Here is a 21542-nt window from a genome sequence, read left to right on the forward strand (position 1 = left end):
ATTCATTCATCCATTCTCAAGGTAATAAATATATCAAACACCCTTATAAAGCAAAGTGTCATTTAATGTTAAACTAAAGTGGTTACACAATACTATGGTTATTAATGATGATGGTGTAATACATATAAGATTGTGAGAAAGCAAATAATCCACATCACCTCCTGTGCTCAATATACCTGCAGATTACAGTAACCGATAGTGAGTATATGGTTTATCTTTAAAGACACAAACATCAGACACAAAACAATTTCCTGTTAACAGAAAGAGGCGGCGTTGTCTTGTCATACCTGGCACCACAATGAAGTTGCTATGTAGTGTTGTTACTTACTGTAGCTCTGAAAATGAACACATAATTAATAAGGAGCAAAAAAAAAGGTCTATTTTCCACTTTTCCTCCCTTTGGTGGAGTTTATGTCAGTCTTGGTTCTCTGCAAGCGGGAAAAGATCTCCTTGAAGAGGGTTTTGTATTCGGGAGTGTTCTGGCTAAGTCGTTTGTCCACGGCCTCCACCTGTCGGCTGATGCCCTCCAGGGCCTCTGGAGTTGAGGGCGTCTGGGGCGGAGTTGGAGGTTGCTGGGGTTCTGCCACCCGGCATTCCTTCATAGACGGGTCCCTGGACACGGGACGAGAAGTCTGCACTTCAGCGTGACACAGACTCTCCTCGTGACGCCGACATTTCCCCAGCAGCTCTTCGTACTTCTCCAGAAGCGCGTGGTACTGTTCGTCCACCTCCCGTAGGATGGACATGCCCCTCTTACGCACGCCGTTGGCATGCAGCGCATAGCTACCCTTACGTCTACCAGAGGCGTCGACTGCAGAAATGGCATCCAGGGCCGTGTCGCTGCAACTCTTCCGCACGGGTGCCGCATCTGACGCATCTCCGTTGGGCGTCCCACCGATGACGGCATCGTCCGGCGTGTCCGTCTCGGGGGCGCTGTTGAGCAGCGTTTGCTCCAGCCCTTCTTCTCCGCTCAACAGGCAAGCGCGGGACTTGCGTAGCTGCTGCATTTCCTGCAGCTCCGCCTCCAGCTCGTACACGCGACGCTGGCAGTTTTCGGCCCCTAGGAGGCGCTGTTCCAAACGCTCGTACTCCTGGAGCACCGCAGAACATTCCCGCTCCGCAGCCTCTCGACGACCGCGCTCCGCTGCCACGGCTGCACGCAGAGAAGACACCATCACTCGCAGATGTTGGTTTTCTTCATCCTCTGGCTGGCATTCCTCTAGATCACCACTGCCCGGGTAAGACACCATGAAGCTGTCCTCGTAGCTGCAAAACAGCCACGGCATGAACACAGGGGCGGCACATTGCTAGAGCCAAAAGTCATTAAAAACAGGTGTCTATGATGTTATACGGGAACAAAGTTGCAGTAATTTTTTAACATCACCTTATGACCAATGAATTTCCATGACTTAAAAGGTGCAGTGGGTACATTTTAGGAGGATTATTGACAGAATATGCAATATAATATACATAAGTTTGTTTTTAGTGGTGTATAATGACATTACATGATTAACCGTGTTGTTTTTATTATCTTAGAATGAGACGTGTTTATCTCCATACACCGCAGTCCCCTTACGTGGAGGTTGCCATTTTGCGCCTGCATGTCTCTACAGTGCGTTCCCACCAGCCGCGGTAGAGGCATCAAGTGCGAGTGATTTCAATGTTAAGTCAATGTGAAGACGCGTTGACGCACGTCTGGAGGTCTCGCTGCGCTAATGAAACGTTTAGTGCGGCAGACACGATTCCGCCTCATTTGCGTGTGTAGTTCGCGCGAATTGAGCGTTGCTGCGGCAAACACCCAAGTTGAAAAATTTGCACTTTGTTGGAAAAACGCGCTGCGATAACCAATCAGGAGCTGGCTCTAGTAGTGACGTGATTAAGGTAAGCGAGCAGAGTCGCAGAAGCCCCTACCATGACGCGAATTTCAGCGTCAATGTCTCGATGACTAGAATTTCACACACGAATGAAGCGAGTAACCTCAAACTGTTCAAGCGGCAAACTAGGCGCGGTACACACAAATTTGACGCCTCAAACGCGGCTGGTGTACAAACTGCTCTATAGAGCGCGTTTAATTCCTATGTTGTCTCAGCCACCACAGGACAAACATGTCGTCGTCTATCGTAGCGGTTTCGAAAGGGAGGGATGAGCGGTGGACTGAGCCATTGGTTGCATTTCGGCACCTCACTGCTAGATGCCGCCTAAAATCTACTGCACCTTTAAAGACACTTACATTTTTTGAAATGTTTTGAAGATCAGATCAAAAAAACTATTAAAATGTATAATTTATTTATTTTCAATAATTTTTTGTTTACTTTTTTCCCAATATGTATATGTTAAGTAATCAATTAAATACGTCAAACCTCAACAACAAATATATTTTGGATGAGTATTTGGATAAATCACTAGAATTTTTTTATCCTGACTTCCAAAAAAGTTTTTGAAATGACTCTAAAATTGTCATGAAATGATGAGATACAGTTTCCTCTGCAGTTTTTTTTATTTCCCGGTGAGAGTCTGCAGTGCAGAAGTAATAAACGTGTAAAGACCTGGGAGCGGTGCAGAGCTCTTTCAGACAGGGGAACGAGTGGACAGTTTTTCGTCTCTCTTTCTTTTCTCTGCGAACTCTCAGCTCCTCCAGCGTTCGTAACTCCTCCACACGAGCGGTCAGCGTGTCCACCTGTCCCTGCAGCATCTCCATAGTGGCCGTCAGTCTGCATCAACACATGTACATGAGATCATCCAGCCATTATAAACCCTATCAGAGACCTCCTGCAGTGGCTGTATAGATTGACAACCCATATATTAGTCTTTCAGAAGTATCTTTACAATTCATTTTCACCACAGGGATTCAGTCGGCTCAGAATCACAACAATATAATATATTTGTAATGATGTATAAAAGTATAATGTAGCGTATAAGAGTGTGTGAAGACTGAATTACGTCATTCACAAAGCTGTTTCCATGGTAACAGTGACTTTGCTAGTGAATCTGTGGATGTCACAATTGTGATTCAGTTATCAGTACCAGTGCTAGTTAAACTGAACAATTCTAATACCACTTTTATAATAAATTAAATTTATTATAATGTATCCATTTCATACAGTAATTGGATAACATGATGTTCTCCCAATCATTTAAATTGACTAAAATGCAGATATGTGCACAGTACAGTATTACTGCTTTCTACCAGGGCTGGTGAATTACGACATATATGAGCTCAATATAAACCTCTCAGGTCTTTAAAGTCAGTGAAAAATATGAGGTGGTATAGAGTGCCACCCCTGTCTGAGGACCGGCTACAACACCAGCCCCAGCGGAAAATGCTGGAAGTCGGCACTACTCATGGAAAAGTAATAGCCTGAAATAAGCTCATGATTAATAGATTAAAGAAATAGTTCACCCAAAAAATGAAAAATTCTAGACTTTCTTCTTTTAGCAGAACACAATATTTTGGCTCTTTTCAGCTTTATAAATGGCATTGGATAGTGTCCCATTTTTAACCTGTCAATCTTTTGCTGAGATCCTTTACTCTCCAGCACCAGTTTTTCATTGGTTATCTCCAGCTCACGTGCCGTCATGTCCAACTGCTCGTAGACTTTAGCGTGCTGTTCATTCATCTCACGTAGCATCTCCATCTGCTTGGTCAAGTACTAACATGAAAGAGAGATGTACAGACATTAAATCCTGTACAGTTCGTACTGAGACTAACATTGAGTGAGTTCACTTTTCATCAGTTCAGTGATTTGTTTTCTGTCATGTTTTATGTGTGAAAATGTTTCATTATAAACACAAGGCGTGCACGTGTGAACAATTACTTCGGTGCATATGAAAATAACAGGTATGTTTTCTTGCGTCCATTCAGTAAGAACTGTGTAAACAACATGTTTGCATTAAACATTTTAAATCTACTTAAGATCAAGTTTAAGATTAAAACTTGTCATGACCACGGAGCAATTTCAGAGAAAATACATCAAAATTAACATCATTATACATATTAAATATCATCAAAAACCAAAAAATAAGGATTATTATGAATATGGGATAGATATAATTCACTGGCGGCTCGTGACTGCTCTTCCGAGGATTCGCTAATTCAAAATAAGTGATCGGATTGTCACGTGTGTGGTTTCCTTTTCCAAAATATGTTTCCTGCGTGTGGAGAGATCCTGTGTGCATCACGTGTTTTGTCAAAATAAGTGCCTGCTGCACACGCGTCAAAACCGTTTATGATAAAAGAGACGCTCACGTTCCCTAAATACACGCAAGACACTCCCTTAACAGTAAACTCTGATTACACATGAGATTATGCGAGTATCTGGCACACGCGAGCGTCTCTTTTCAAGTTCAAGGCAGCAGGCACTTATTTTGGCATGACACGTGATGCACACATGATCTCTCAAAGCACTGCAGAGTTTAGCTCCAACCCTGATCAAACACCTGAGCAAGCTAATCAAGGTTTTCATGGTCACTAGAAAATCACAGGGGGGTAAGTTTGATTAGGGTTTTGATTATTTGAGGAACCCTGGTCTATGGGGCGATTCACATTTTGCATCTTTAACGTGCAAGCAAATATGTTATTTTGAATGTAGACGCGCACCAAGCACACTCAAATAGAGAGTGACATGCACGTGGTGTGCACGCCCTTTCGGAACATTTGGGGCATCGGCATTAACGCATGAAAGGGGGCGTGTCTGAATCTTGGCTCTGGCACGATCGTCATAGTGACAACAGCCAATCACAGTGGACCGCAACACATGTTCGTCTGTTCACTGGTCGAGCATAAACGTAGTTGGTTGGCTCTGGACTAGGAGATTGACGTCACCAATTCAGAGTAAATGAGAAGCGTTAATGCTGACGCCCCATGTGACGGTACATTACCAAGGGCAAAGCGTTAACGATTGACGGAAGGCTTATCTGAAGCATGGCCAATCACAGTGGCCACAACACATGCTCCGGTGTTGCATCAACGTAATTGACTAGGTTATTTGCATACAACGATCTGGGGTGCATTTCCCAAACAACGACGTAACTCGTTGCTGAACGACCATAGTACGATGCATCGTTGGAGAAACTAACTCTACCTTGTCACAACTGTTTCCTGAAAGCATAGTAACTTTGTTGCACATTCGTCGTTTGAACGATGTTGGTTTAACAACATAGTTGATGGTGTGACGTGGGAGGTGAAGTACTAATTAATCTGTGCAAATCGATTTAATGTCAGATTATTGCTGTAAATAACATATATTGCATCGAAAGACAGATTTTGTTATCGTGATTTAGTTATATGTTGTTTATTTTCAAGATATTTAATTCACGCGCAAGTTCCCTCTTACGTCACTCCTCCCAGGGATTCCCCAGGGTCTTAAAGCTCGTAGGCCTACGCACAAGCGCAGTTTTCAAATGCAGCGCTTTCATTCTGTCTACAAATTTAAAGACGTAAAATACAATTGTAATATATTTAGAATGATGGATATAGACTGTACTACATGTTTTTTGCTTATTTTGTTCAAAAGCATGATCAACGCAAGTCTACATATGATAATAACAAGGGACGATGCTTCTAACGACAGGTGAAGAGCTGTCGTTCCAACGGGAAACACCAAATCGTTGAACGATGTTAGTAACGATGGAACTTACGATGTTCGTTGGCTAACGATGCTTTTGGGAAACGCACCCCTGATTGACTAACGTATGCGTTGAGAAATGTTTAACTTCTGCCACGAGCAACGGCAGTGACACGACGTTGACAGATACACAATTCAGTTCGGCAGCGCTTGACATCACCCATTAAAAGTAAATGAGAAGCGTTAACGTGTGAGGGTGTGTCTGAAGCGTGCCACTGACTTGATCATCATAGTGACAATATCCAATCTGACAATGGCCGCAACACATGCTCCTCTGTTCTCCGGTCTTGAAAAAACATAATTGGCTGTCTCTGCATAAGGCAATCTGATTGGCTGACGCCTGCATTGGCACTTAAAGTTGAAAAATTTTGTCGAGAGCAATGCCGCCGGCAGATCCACAATTCAGTTCGCTAATGCATGACGTCACCCATTCAAAGTACATGAGAATGTTGATGCTCCATGTTATTTGTACCGTTTCTGTAGGTGCGTCGCAGCCAATGATAAAACTTTAACTTTTCAGAATACTGTGCCAGAAAGCTCATTGGAAAGGAGGTGGAAAGCCGTTTTAGACGCGAAATGTGAACCGTCCCTAAATCTATCAAAACATTATTTTTAGAAAACGGCTTGAATGTACAATGGTGTGTGATGCATTTCCTCAATAAAATAAAAATGGGGAGCAGTTTCAGGCTATTACATACAGGCTTATGACACATTCTTGTGGAAGGGTGCAACACTTGTGAAATGTGCTTTGTGTGAAATATCAGACTGAATTTTTATCCAGTAATCCTAAAACCATAAACTCCTTATGGTACATGCTTAATATCAATTCACTGCAGTCATACTATTGTATGTGAATGTAGCACAGTACGTATAGAGAACGAGGGAATGTGAACTATATCCAGATATACACTGAACAGATTAGCTCATTGTTCAGACTTGTAATCCAGTCTTTGTTTCATCAGATCTGGCACAGAGACGGACAACTCCCACACTCAGCTATAAACATGCTAGATATAAGCCTTTACAATCACTGACGCACCACACTAATGGAAAATCAAAAAATTGGACTAAAACGTAAAGGTCAAAGATCTTCAGAAAAGGATTGTGTGCTATTCTTAAAATGAATTTGAATTCCTTCAAATTTAATTTTAATTGTTAATGGTGTTACCTCAATCTCCTGCACCTGCTCTTCATTGTTGATGTACATCTGCTGCAGCGAATCCTCCAGCTCTTTATTGCGCTCCAGAAGAGTTTTGCCCAGTTCAGCTGCCAAGTGGAGATCTAAGAGAGGATGCAGAGACACCAACAATAAAACAACAGGAAGAATGTCTGGAGGAAGGAAATTCATTTTTCTCCATGTAGCTACCTTACTCAGAGGAAGCTGGGGGACATTTAGTAAGCAGTCTATCTAGACAATATTTTAAGGTGTCACTGATAACAAGACCTGTATGAAATAAAAAGATGATATCTAAATGTACAGTTCTCTCCGCCTGGATGATGATACGGTTAACACATGGAATACACAATATAATATTAGTAATGTGTAATGATGTAACACTCTCATAAAGATCAAATATTGACCTTAGTGTAGGCATACCTCTTTAAAGAGCACCTATTTCATTACTAAACAAATTTTTTGTGTATTTGGTATAATACAATGTGTTTGAGTGGTTTATTTTTCACATACCGTACATTTTTGTAGTTCCAGATTTCACTCTTTTCCCGAAACGCACAGATTTGAAAACCTCTGTGTCCCTGATTGGCCAGCTAATCTGTACGTTGTGATTGGTCTGAATACCTCTGACGTTAGTCGGAAATGTGACGCTCGTTACCATGTTTGAAAGATTCGCTCACAATGCAATGCTAACAGGAGTTAACTTACAGGCTGTGAGTCCGAAGCGTGAGGAATTATGATAATTTCGGTCTTAACTACATCACCAATCCCAGGAAGTAAACTGTTGCCTACAATCCGTGTGTTTGTTGTAGTCCAAGAAAAGAGATTTATGTTGGAGATAACTTGAGTCATTGTTTACTTTGGGGTTTGTACCTTTTGCATAGGGGTGGGCGATATGACCAAAATCTTCTATCACGATAGGATAATTTTATATCATGATAACGATATGTATCACGGTAGAGTTTTTTATGTTTTAATAAGGTTTAAATCTTTAATACCATAGAAATGTTCATAATTCTCACAAAAAACATATACAAGCATAGAAAGAAGATAAAAACAAACAAAACTCAAGCTCTCTGAAGATACACAGTCAATAAGAATGATAATAAATAATTATGCATGTATGTATAGGCCTATATATATTTTTATTTAAGGTAGAAAAGTGATTTAATCAGGAGCAGTGAGAGATTTTTTTCTCAATGCTGTTTGATTAACACGAGTGACAGACAGGAGCAAAATTAGGTAACTTCCCCTTTAAGACCAAAGTCCGGATCCAATACACTGTTACACATGCGCTTTCTCTTTTAGCTGTTTACTTTCTCTTAAGACCTTACTGGTCGTGTTTATGATGATGCTTGCAAAGACGGGAATTTTGACGCATATGTGTATTTAAGGCCAATAAAGCGGGAAAAATGCTCACAAGCTTAATAAGCAGAGGTCGCGCGACTTGCGCGCTCCTCACAGACAGAAAGAGCAGTGGTTGCGCGACTTGTCCGCTCCTGACACACAGAAAGAACGCACGCATACAGATCTGTTGTCTGTGTTTCAATGGCTTAAAATAACTTGTTTTAAAACTGCAGTGCTTAAATACGTGTACAAACGTTACGTTTTCGCGACCACACGCACAGGAGCGTGACGTGGGCACGTAACCTCGATAGAAACGATAGTCCAAAATCTCTACCGGTTGACAAATTTCTACCGGTTAATTTTGTCTACCGGTTTATCGCCCACCCCTACTTCTGCATATCATTAACTAGGGATGTCCCAATCCCACTTTTTCATTTCCGATCCAATTCCGATAGCAGAATTCCATATAAGATCCGATACTGATATCTGCCCGATACTATTGTAATTAAATTTGTGCTCTCTGCTACATCTAGTATCATTTTAAAGGTTAAAATCAATAATTTAAAATGATTTACAAGTTACAGGAAACATTAGTAAATATTAATCATGACAGTGTTTAACTCTTTCCCCGCCATTGACGAGATATCTCGTCAATCAAGAGAAAACGCTTCCCCGCCAATGACGAGTTTTTCCGTCTTTCCGCAATACCGCTACTTCCGCAACTTTTTAAAACCGGAAGTATTGCCCTATGGCAAGCGGCTGCATGTCCGTGTCTGTTTTAAAGATCGCTCTGAATGGGATCTCTATGAAAAGTCTGTCACAAAAATTGAATTATCTCTGCTTTTTGCTCAAAATGTGGTGTTTTTGCAGAAACCTACCCATATTCAAAAGCTGATTACAAAAGAACCACTGAAGGTAGGATGAAACAGGTTTTTTTGTTTGAAAGCAGAGGGTCTGTTCTTTCATTTGGTATATTGTATGTTTATATATTTATAGAAGAACATTTTCTGGAATACATTAAACTTTTGTGAAAATCATGAAAAACGCTGGTGCTGGCTGGCAACTTTTTTTTAAAACGCTGGCGGTGAAAGAGTTAAGAGAACATATAATAGGTACGTTTGATCAATTAAGTATGCTAAATATTTTTTTCTTAATTGCGTAAAACATAAAAAAAGCTTTCGTGTGCGGATGGTTATTTTGGGAATTATGCGCTTGACTGGACTTTTTATGCACATTCCAGGTGAAGAATTGATGCGCCTAAGTCATATACTGGGCTTTCTGGTCGTTTATGGGCTTTCTGGGTGCAGAATTGATGCCCTTGAATCATCCTCTCATGGAAATCCTCACACCGCAACGGAAAGTTTATAACTGTTAAAACACAAGAGAATAGATGCATCGTGTGCTCAGCACAAAGTCATCCGTCCGCTTCACCAATGCATTATTATCTCAGTTTGCGAGTAAGTTACAGTGTTTCCGTAAAATTAAATATCTTTAAATGTGCATTTGTTCCTTCACATGAAGCTATTGAGTGTATTAAAAGACTTTGAATATAGTGCATAAAACGTTTATGGTGCTTTTATAATACGTTGTCCTTTTAATAGCTTGTCAGTAACAACCACGGCTAACGCACATATCGTAATTGGATCGGTCATGTTGTCGGTCCTCGATCCGATGTCCGATCCAGCCAAAAAGCCCGGATCGGACCCGATACCAATCCAGCATATCGGATCGGGACATCACTATCATTAACATGTACTAATAGACACTTACGCACTTATGTAAAAACGTGAATCGGACAATAGGTGCTCTTTAAACAGAAGAGACTGAAAATAACCTTAACCTATGTATTATGTACCGGGTCAATTTGACCTGTTTTGATTTTTAAGCTGTAGGAAAAACAAGTTAACCTGTGATTTAATTTTTGTAATTGTGTGACTCATTTATGGCCATGAACATGCATGCAAAGTTATAATACACTGATATGTTTTGAAGTGTACGCAAATAATTTTATAACAACTTTGACGTTTGTGGTTAATTTTACCCACTTTTTTGTCCCAAGGCAGCGGTAGAGACCCAAATTAAATGTATGTCTTCGGTATATGTTGCTATATGTGTGTTTTATTATGGGGAAAAAATGCTTCTCCTTACTATTTTCAGTACTGAAAAAAAACTTTTACAGACACAGATGGTAAAAGTGAGCTATCTATCATTTCTATTTACAATCTATATGAGATACTATTTAAAGGCACTTTCATAAAAAAACTGATTATTTATTCACCCCCATGTCATCCAAGATGTTTATCTCTTTCTTTGTTTAGTCAAAAAGAAATTAAGTTTTTTGAGGAGAACATTCCAGGATTTTTCTCTATATAGTGGACTTTAGTGGACCTTAACAGTTCACAGTTTCAATGCAACTTCAAAGGGCTCTAAGGGGCTGTTTACACTTGGTATTAAGATGTGTTTTGATCGATCGGATCACAAGTGGACGAGAGAGACACATTACGTTTACACCTGGTATTTAAATCCGTCTCTTTTGTCCACTTTCGACCGCTTCTGTCCTGAATACTGTGAGGGGGTGGTCTGTGAAACGGTGGCCGAGTCTCTCTGCTGTCATTCAAACGCGAGTGGGAGTAATTATGAGTTTATATGGACGCAAACTAATATTATGTGAGTCCACTGCTTGTTTAGCAAGTATATATGCTGCATAGTGTTTTGTACGTTTAAATGTTAGAGCTTTCTCTGAATTTTTAGCGCAATTGATGAAATAGGATTGCGTAACTTTCACACGCTTTCAAAACGAAACTACGGAGATCAGCCGCTTTAGTTTATCAATGAATGGCTAAAAATAGCGCTTTTCACTGTATGTTCACGCCAAAAGTAAAAAAAAAGACGTAAAACTTGTGTTTAATACCACAGATTAGATAAATGGGCGGAGAGAAGGCGGTCGCGTGTGGCTGTTCGAACGCATTCAACCACATCTGCGTTCAGCAACTCCAAAGAGATCCGATCGAAAGTGGTTTCGTCTACCTCTGGATGTGGTTGAAAGTGGTCGAAAGTGGACGAGCTCAAAACGTTTTGAACACCGTTTACACCTGGCATTAACGTCGTCCACTTGTGATCCGATCGACGAAAACGCATGTTAATGCCAAGTGTAAACAGCCTCTAAATGATCCCAACCGAGGCATACAGGTCTTATCTAGCGAAATGATAATCATTTTCGGCAAAAAAAAAAAAAAATGTACTTTTAAACAACAACTTCTCGTCTTGCACTAGCCTTGGGACGTGCCAGCGCGACCTTACATATTTGTGTATCACATCGAAAGGTCACGCGTTACATAAGTGAAATGCACACTTGCGGACCATTTTAAACAATAAACTGACACAAAGATATTAATTAGTATCATTCCACATACAACAACATCAGAACGGCCCTCTTTCTTCACACTGGAGCAATAGTTTCGCATACGTTCGCAGCCTCGGTTATGATTGTTTCGATTTTTGGTTTAAAGACAACTGTATAGAAACAAACTAAATTTATTTCTGTGACTATACCCGTGACTATATTCCCTCATATGACTCAGTTTGTGAAAACACCTTTAAAGGGCATAAAGGGCAGGGCAATTTTTTTAAATATCTATGGACTGATGGCTTGTACAGTTCACTTTATATTTCTAACAATTATCTGACAGGGAAGTGAAATGTGTCTCTCTGTGCTGTAGCCGAAATGATTCGCTCGGGTGTGAAAATCTGTGAGAGAAATGAGGTCAAAGAAAATCCTGACATTTAATCCTGCATGTTTCTGATAAACATGAACTGCATTACATCAGCTAAAATACTGAAGAAAGACAGTATATACAGTATACAGTCAACTTATATGATTTGGGACATTTTCTTTTAGCAAAATAGAAATAGAAAACAAATACATTGAAAAAAATTATTCATTCAATTTTCTGAATTTTTTTACGGTAAGTGGTTGCAAAGCTACATTTAAACACAACAAAAAAATAAAATAAAAAACTTTTGTTTAAATGTAGCTTAAATAAATTGATTGCAACCACTTACCTTAAAAAATTTGAGTAAATTGAATGAATCATTTTGTCAGTGTAGAATTTCGACGCAACGCAAGATTCGGAAATGTCACAGCTGGGAAATATATTAGCAATATATGATTACATGCAAGTTTTGATCATTTAAAATCAACACTGATTAAAATGCGAGACATTTTCCCTAAAATGTCATGTGCTGTACAAAGGTTCAAAATGCTCTGCGGTACAACGCAAGGAGGGATGGGTGGTCACCCAAACGTAAAACTAGACATGAATAAAGTGGAATAGTTTTCATCCACTTTTTGTTTGGTGACTTGCGAGCACACAGACAGAGCATTAAAACTGATGCTTTAATAGAAGTAACAGAAACATTATTATTTATTTTAATACTAAACCCTACACACACAGAAGGGCACAAACAAACACTGCTTCCTCATGCAGTAAATTCCCACATGCATGTAACACGCTAACAATGACATCACCACACACTGGAAAGAAGTGACATCATAGGAGGTGAGGTGGTGGTGATGATGATGTATTGGGGTCTGAGTCGTTGACCTCCACTAATCTTATATGGGTACAGATTTATCATGAGACAGATGGTGTAATGGCCTACTACACACGAGCACATTTATAAAACACGCAAGAGCATTGTGTACATGTGTGTGTGTGTATCCCCATGGGTGAATTTCCTAGAGAGAAACACACACAACACAGACACATATTGTAAATTAATATTAAATGTTTAGTCCTGATTTATTGCAAGTGTCTGTTTCATTCACTTATATTGATATTTTGGCTAATATAGACACTTTCTCATACAGTTAATATACTGCTAATATTCACATTTTATGAAAAACGGGATACACTGGCTCACTTGATGACGTGCAAGGAAAATTGCTAAAAATATGCCTGTGCTACTTATGACAAATATAGGTTTTGTGGTGCCAGTCACACAAAAGAAAAATATTAGATGATAAGAATATAATGAATCTACTGTGCATCCCTATATCATCGTTGTTGTAGAGCTGTACATTTTGTAACCTTGTAATAAAGACAGAATTTGATATGTTGTACAGTAAGAGATGTATTTTAGTAACAAAGTCAGCTGGACACGTAACTCAATCAAAACGTTTCCTTAATTAACGTTTTCCAGTGAGGATATGAATCCTCTTTCACAGCTGACGTGCATGTGACCAGGCAAAGAACCACACACATAAACACAGACTAGTGCTGCTCGCCCGAGGCCTTGATATCATCATCATCATCATCATGTGCACTGAACATTTCTGCACGTGTGATTTTCATATCAACCAGGAACAAACATGAACATATAGACACCTAATGTGTTATTGCGGTTGGTACTGGCTGAGAGCCCAAAATGTAAAACCTGATCATCAGATATATCTTGATTATCGAGAGAGAGAGCGAGAGAAAATAGATTCATAAAGCAGACTCATAAACGTACACTAAAGCTAGGGCCACACCAAAAGGTTTTTAAATTGATTTTGAAAATGTGAGAGACCACAAACATGATGAAAAATATCGATGATATAACATTTGTTCATATAGTGTGTGTGGAGTGCCGCTATGTGGTCATGACAGCACACCACACACCATCAGATTAACTTCACAAACAATGCGAGTCTCCACTGAGAACACAGGAAACCTTGCGGAGATATCGCAATGTCTCTCGCAGCAAAATGTGACTTTAAAGTAAACAAACATGGCGAACAACGGGAATATAAAATTTGCATTAATACAATGGACTGCTTTTTTACGAATCTCGAATGTTCACCTCACTTTGGACTGAGCCATGTTGTTGTTATGGTTTCGTCTTTCATCAGCTTGCTTTCTGATTGGGTATCGCTTCGTTTCACGTGACAATCTACAGCCTGTCTGTGTGTGTGTGTGTGTGTGTGTGTGTGTGTGTGTGTGTGTGTCCTTGGGGTTCCCCCACCACAACAGGATTTCTATTCAACATGTTGCAATTTTCCGAATTGCAATCTGAGCGGCCCCGACGTGTTTCCGAGCAGATCCAGAAGCTCTTTACACAACGCCACGTTGAGTCGCATCTAGGAGGCTGTTTACACTTGGCATTAACATGCGTTTTCGTCGATCAGATCACAAGTGGACGACGTTAATGCCAGGTGTAAACGGTGTTCAAAACGTTTTGAACGCGTCCACTTTCGACCACTTTCAACCACATTCAGAGGTAGTCGAAACCACATTCGATCGGATCGCTTTGGAGTTGCGGAACGCAATGTGGTTGAATGTGTTCGAACAGCCACACGCGACCGCCTTCTCTCCGCCCATTTATCTAATCTGAGGTATTAAACACAAGTTTTACGTCTTTTTTTGACTTCTGGCGTGAACATACGGTGAACAGCACTATTTTTAGCCTTTCATTGATAAACCTAAAGCGGCTGATCTCCGTAGTTTCGTTTTGAAAGCGTGAAAGTTGCGCGATCCTATTTCATCAATTGCGCTGAAAATTCAGAGAAAGCTCTTACATACACACGTACAAAACACTGTGCAGCATGTTTACTTACTAAAAAAGTAGTGGACTCCGACATAATTTTAGTTTGCGTCCATATAAACTCATAAATACTCCCGCTCGCGTTTGAATGACAGCAGAGAGACTCGCCCACCGTCTCACGGACCACCCCCTCACAGTATTCAGGACAGAAGTGGTCGAAAGTGGACAAAAGAGACGGTTTAAATACCAGGTGTAAACGTAATGTGTCTCTCTCGTCCACTTGTGATCCGATCGGTGAAAACACATCTTAATACCAAGTGTAAACAGCCCCTAGGACAACTCGGAGGTATCGTACATCGGAAGTGCTCATTAAATAGCATGAGCTTAGTCAGATAGCAGCTACTTCAAAATGCACGACAGTGATTTGAGCAGGCGCCTGTGTGCGTACACTCATAGAAAACAATGTATTCTGTTTTTTTAGAAAGGCACTGCACGGCGTTGAGCGGCGCATCCGGTGTGTGACCCCCATAAGATACTTTAATTTGGACTTTACATACAGGGTCAACAATTATTCTAAAATAGACATTACTATGTTACTTTATGTACTAACACTAACTGAGCAAAGATGACATTTTACTGGGTTCAGACCTGAGCGAGCACACAGACGACATTTCCTCTCATGATGGATTTCTATCTAAAACCGCATCACAATGGATACGATCTGAAAGAGATCAATAGAGAGTTTCTGTGTCTAACTTCCATTAAGCCATTAGCACAAAGTGCATGAATATAACTTCGCTAATTTCATTGTGAATGAATCCGCCTCTTAAAGTTCTTCCTGTAGCTGACTGATGCATTTCTCAAACATGTCTTACATGCACACAATGCAAAACACAATGCGTAAAGCAAAACAGTTGATATACTGTGAGGATCGATGAAGAAACTGAATTAGACTGATTAAAATACCTCCATTTAAAAAAGTATTGCTATCATCATTATTTAAAGATAAAAATGGTATATTAAAGCAATAATTCACCATAAGCAGTGCATTCTATTGATTTTACCACAGGAAAACATTATTCTTATGAGGCGTATGATGCGAATGATGCAAAACGGGCGGCGTGCTTGGCCCTCAAATGTGCTATTCACCTCAAATGCCTCTTGGTGCAAGTTAAAAATATACGAAGTTAACGAAGTTAAATCCTGCGAGTAATTTAGAGCGTAGAGCGCATGTTTTGCATTTGGTGTGTATGCAGTATTGGTCACAACACAAAAGTGGCTTCCTGCATTCCTGTAATGGCATCTATCAGGGTTCCAACACCTTAGTTAACTTCAAATTCAAGGACCTTTCAAGGACTTTCCAGGTCCAATACCCTCAAATTCAAAGACTAAATGTGGGGACACATTTCAAGTGAGTGCAATGTTACATCGTGTTACCTTTTAAGATACATTGTTACAGTTCCCTTTCGAGGGAACTTGTGCTGCGTCACTGCGGAGACACTTTGGAGACGCCTCCAGGGGTAAGTGCGTCTGAATGTGTATATCAAATTCAACCAATGGTGAGGCTTAACGACAAAGACAGGGTGACGCGTGAGCCAGGAAGTATATCGCCATCTTAAATATTGTCAAAGGCGGCGTTACAGGGACGCAGGAAGTATGGCAAGAGAGACGCAGCGTCTTGTTCCCTTCTCAGGGAACAACAGTTACATACGTAACCGAGACGTTTTTATGTGTCAAACACACTTATGCTAAAAAGCATTTTGGTATGAATCAACATTCGCATACAGAAGATAAAAGCATTTAAAGCGAACAGTTTAGCACGCGTGCTTAAAAAGTCTAGAATTTTTATGATTTTATCCTACACTACACAGGGAATAATATGGATTTTTTTCCAGAAAACTTCTTTCATAAAATAGATTTAAGCACTTGCAATGACGTGCATCTATGTATGTATATTTTCAAAAACTTCCCAGGGCCTTGAATTTTTTTTCCCCAGATTCACAAACCTTCAAGGATTTTAAGGACCTGTGGGCACCCTGATCCATAGGAAATTGATAAAAGTTCATGTTCAACAAATAGTTGCACTTACGGAATAAAAAAAAATGTATAATAAGTAACATACTTTAACTTAAACCTTTACAGTAAAATAATTGTAATGCACAGACTTATTGTTTTAATAAAGATTAATAAATAAACAAATTCAGTCCCAATTTTCTTTGCTTATTTCAATGCTTAGAAAGCAGATTATTTAAATGAGAATAAAGAGCTAGAGCTATTCATTTCAATAAAAAACAACATTACAAAAGTTATTGTAAGGTCCCCTGCAACCCCCCTCATCCAAACAATCCCCGTTTCAAGATCCGCTCTGAATGGATTCTTTAAATGGTAAGAATTTTTCTTTCCCACTGCACTTCCCTAAATTGAATCTGACATTTGACTATTAGGTCATCAGTTTTGTCTCTGAGAGTACAGCCAAACAAAGTGTCCCGAATCATAAATATCAGTAACCGGCTGTACTTCAGCTCAGCATTTTATTGTGATTCAATCCAGAGGGCAAAGCGAGGGCAATGACATCATCCCAAACCATCAGAGTACATGTATACTGATCCATTCAATCCTCTTCCCATTCACAGACAACATAATGATCATCATCCCTCTAAATGAGGGAAATGAAACTTGAGAAAAGTAGAAGATTATCGAATAGGAAACTCAGCGTGAACACACTGTTAAAGCGTACATCGTTTTATGATAACTTTACATTTTGAAATGTAAAGATTAAATACAGGCTAAGGCTTGGATATGTACTATTGCTTTTTATACAATTTCGTTATGTGAAACAAAACAAAATGAGAAAATAGGATGTGAACAAAACTATCACCCCCTTATTTGACATAATACTGTATATATTTATAATTGACTGAAATTCTGCTTACATCAAATGGCTCTAAATGATCCCAACCGAGGCATAAGAGTCTTATCTAGCGAAACGATCATCATTTTCGACAAGAAAAATAAAAAATATGTACTTTTAAACCACTTTCCATCTTGCACTAGCAATGTGATGCGCCAGTGCAACCTTACGTATTGCGTAATCAAGTCGAAAGGTCACGCATCACATACATTGTCGCTGCCCGATGAAACTCACGTATGTCCAAAACGGTTACTTTTCAGGAAGTGAAAAAAACACCGTATTTCAAAAGCAGTTGAATGTAGCGTTGTCATACTTGGTACGGCATCTTTACATGTAACCATATTCTTGCCAGTGTAATGATAATCCACATTTGACCAAAATTTAGTTTAAATGGACATACGTGCATATTTTACAGTAACGGTGGCCGATACGCGTTCTTCTGATCATTAATTAGAATGGCCAAGTCGCGTTTCATATTGACAGATGAATACGCTCAGTTTATTAAATAGCATACGTCTTAGTTTATTAAATACGCTTAGTTTATTTAATATTTATTATACATTTATTTAATGTCTCTTGCAAACTTGAAGGGACAATAAATCAATACACTGACATGGTAAGGCTAGCAGATACTTTGTTTGCAGTTTGCACAGCCCTACCGTAATTTTGTCACTCCTAGATGTATGTCTGGCGTCAGGGGGAAACGTTTACCTCGATGAAGGAAAGTCATTGTCTCACCAGGCTATGTTTATTCAGCTATCCAGTGCTGAGCTTCGATGAAACTTCACGAGACCAGCGAGATGCTTCCATAGGGCGGGAGATACGCGGCGTGATTGACAGCTTTGACACCAAATGGATATATGTGAAAATTTAAAATTAGATGACATGATTTCACAAATTTTCATTGGCCATTTAGATATGTGAAGCATACTGTATGCGGAAATGAACCTGGACATTCAATCCGTCGAAAAATCTCAAAATCGGCAAAATGGACGTGGTTTTCATCAGACAGCGACGATATGAAACGCACACTTGCGACCATTTTAAACAATAAACTGACACAAAGACATTAATTATTATTACAACACATACAACATCAGAACGACGCTTTCTCCACACTTGTAAACACTGGAGCGCTAGTTTTGCATACGTCATACATGACCTTTCGACATGATTACGTATTAAGTTAGGCTGGCGCATCACACGACTAGTGCAAGACGAGAAGTTGTGCTTTAAAGGTGTTTATTTTTTTATTTTTCTTGCCAAAAAATCATGATCGTTCTGCTAGATAAGACTCTTATGCCTTGGTCGGGATCGTTTAGAGCGCTTTGAAACTGCACTGAAACTGTAAACTGTTGCGGTCCAATAGTCTTAAATTCCTGGAATTTTTTCCTCAAAAAAAAATTTTTTTTCGACTGAACAAAGAAAAACAAATAACATGGGGGTAAATAAATTATCGGGATTTTTTATGAAAGTGTAATATTCCTTTAAGTCCTACACAGTTTATGATGAGCAGATTAAACCTGAGAGAGCAGATGTTGTGCATCTGTACTGTCACAGATTCCGTGTGTCCACGTCCAGAGGAAGACGTCATCCATTAAACTAAATCACAGATGGACACAAGTCCCACTGTGGACAAATCTCGCATCTGTAACCTTTATTTCAAACTGATCTCGGTAGAAAACCTCATACTGTCTGATAAAGAAAATATGAATGAAAAACCTTTACACAATGTACAATCTTTGTCCATGGATTGTCATTGGGCCATGTATCAGGCTGATCTTTCTCACCTTGCTCGAGGTCTCTCTGGTCGTACCATGGCTCGTCCTCCTCAGTAATAAACTCGTCCATCCTGCCGGCTCGGAGCATCAGTTAGTCGTTAACCGGGCCGTTATCAAATCTATCAAAAGAAATGATGAAGGACGCCGATGCGGCAAACACGCGACTTTCTGAAGTGTACTTTTGATCGCACATATTTCATAAGCCTCAAAACAGCGTTGGAAACACTTTACTCACCTAATATGACGGGTTTTTGTCAAATAAATGTCCTTTTTCGCGGCATTCGTCAGCCGCTCAATGCACCGAAAATGTAACGATGACAGCGCGCGACCAGCTGCAAACACTCGCTCCGCCCGACTCAAATATTTCCGGCGTGCAGAGAAAAAATTCCAGTTATATAAAAGATTTCACGCTATTGTGCCGTTTAGTCCTGTCACATTCAATCCCTCCCACCGCCGTGCTAAGCGCTGATATCTCTGCCCGTCCGCTTTGTTGAATTCCCAACAACATCCCGTTGGTTTTTCGCCCAAGCGATGAAGTTTACGAACTCTACTATAGGGAAGATCCGTTGCTTAATATTCACAAGCGAAGTCTATTGCCATTGGACACTAATGTTGCTACGTCACGACAATATTAATATTCAATAGCCCAAGCCCCGCCATTTTGTGACGTAATTAATATTGATGAGCCAACTTGGACTTAGCTGAATCTTTGTTCAGATGTATTGTTAATGCACTTTGTGTTTTATATGTTACTTGTACTTCATATATGACATTTCTGAATAAATATCAATATAAAAAACCTTAGCTAAATGTTTTAAGTAGGCCTAAACGGCATGCTGTTATAATCACCCACTTCACAAAATATTAAGTTATATTAAAATCAGGAAAACTTAAATTTTTTTGGTTTTATTCTTGCTTTAATAAATTCTTTAATTACCTTAATGAGTCCCAGCGATTTTTAAAACTATTACGATGATACAGTTAAACGTTTCACATGATATTCATAAAATAAGCCATCGCCATTGGAAGGTTGTCAAGCCACATCAGCACCACCGGTTCATTAATATTCATGAGCCAATCGCCGACGCAATCCTTCGGCGTACTAGGATTTGTAATAGGGACTTTAAGCAACAGCCTCTGGTGGAACGGCTACGGCATTCTGACGTTGGTTTGCGCATGCGCGAATTTAACTGCTACTTTGCGACGTTCTACTGTAACGGTCTACTACGGGAGAACAGCTGATTTGCCGTAGTCGCTACAACGTGAGAGAATATGTAAATAAATGTTATGTTTTATGGCATATGACATTGTAATTGCATCAGTTTATGATTGTACCAAAAGTCTTTTATATAATATGTGTTCAAATGTTTGAAATTTAAGCTAATTTTAAAGATTTTTAATTATTCAACATTTTCAGTATTGCTTAAATCTAGGTTTTAAGATTTATTTACATCATACAATAGTAAAAACTCTTCTTCTGACAAAAGATTGTCATTTAATGCCAAAAGCAATCCTTCTCTTGTTTTTTTAAATGACATATTTTTGTATCTTAATAAATGAATTAATACCGCGTTGCGCTGTCCTGTTTACGGTTGCTTAGTGATTTTTACGTTCTTGGCTACGGCGGTCTGACAGCATACTTCCGGTCGCCGTAGCCGTTCCATTCCCAGCTGTTGCTTAAAGTCCCTAATGTCTTGATGCTCCGCCTCCCGCGCGCACAATAATACAGTTTGTCCGATGATGGGCTCTCCATTGAGCAGTCACTGTGGGTTCAGTGATGCGTTAAACTAGTTTATTTCGAGCAGGTTTTCCACAGGGAGAAAGACAATAACACGTTTAAGGTGTAATTTTAGAAGTACCTAAAAATAGCACGAAACGGGTTTAATGACAGACATAAAAGCTCCTTAGTAATGAAAATAAAAAGGATGTAAATGAGATGCAGATCAATGAGAAATAAATAATGTTGGGGAAAGACTAATCGCGATTAATCGCATACAAAATAAAAGTTTTTTTTTTCATAATATATGAGTGTGCGCTGTGTGTAATTATTATGTATATATAAATACACACACATTCATGTATGTTTTAAAAAAACATTTACGTGTGTATATATATTTATTTTTATATATTATATATTAACAATAAAAATGTATATGAATAAAAATGTATATATTTATGTG

General features: G+C 39.4%; 1 protein-coding gene across 2 annotated transcripts; it reads right to left on the bottom strand.

Annotated features, from left to right (window-relative positions):
* Positions 1-34: 34 nt before the first annotated feature.
* cdr2l (cerebellar degeneration-related protein 2-like) lies at positions 35-19905 on the bottom strand. 2 transcript variants are annotated; one of them, XM_073814080.1, is made up of 6 exons: positions 19598-19905; positions 19372-19481; positions 6793-6905; positions 3502-3650; positions 2547-2711; positions 35-1254 (listed from the first exon to the last, which is right to left on the bottom strand). In XM_073814080.1, exons 2-6 carry the CDS (start codon positions 19448-19450, stop codon positions 378-380), a joined length of 1383 nt encoding a protein of 460 aa, XP_073670181.1. In that variant the 5' UTR covers positions 19451-19481; positions 19598-19905; the 3' UTR covers positions 35-377. The 2 variants fall into 2 exon arrangements, with proteins under 2 accessions (XP_073670181.1, XP_065119145.1); XM_065263073.2 differs by having other exon boundaries at positions 37-1266; positions 19598-19903.
* Positions 19906-21542: the final 1637 nt, after the last annotated feature.

The sequence above is a fragment of the Paramisgurnus dabryanus genome, chromosome 3, assembly GCF_030506205.2.
Source record: "Paramisgurnus dabryanus chromosome 3, PD_genome_1.1, whole genome shotgun sequence".
Classification (NCBI taxonomy): Eukaryota; Metazoa; Chordata; class Actinopteri; order Cypriniformes; family Cobitidae; genus Paramisgurnus; species Paramisgurnus dabryanus.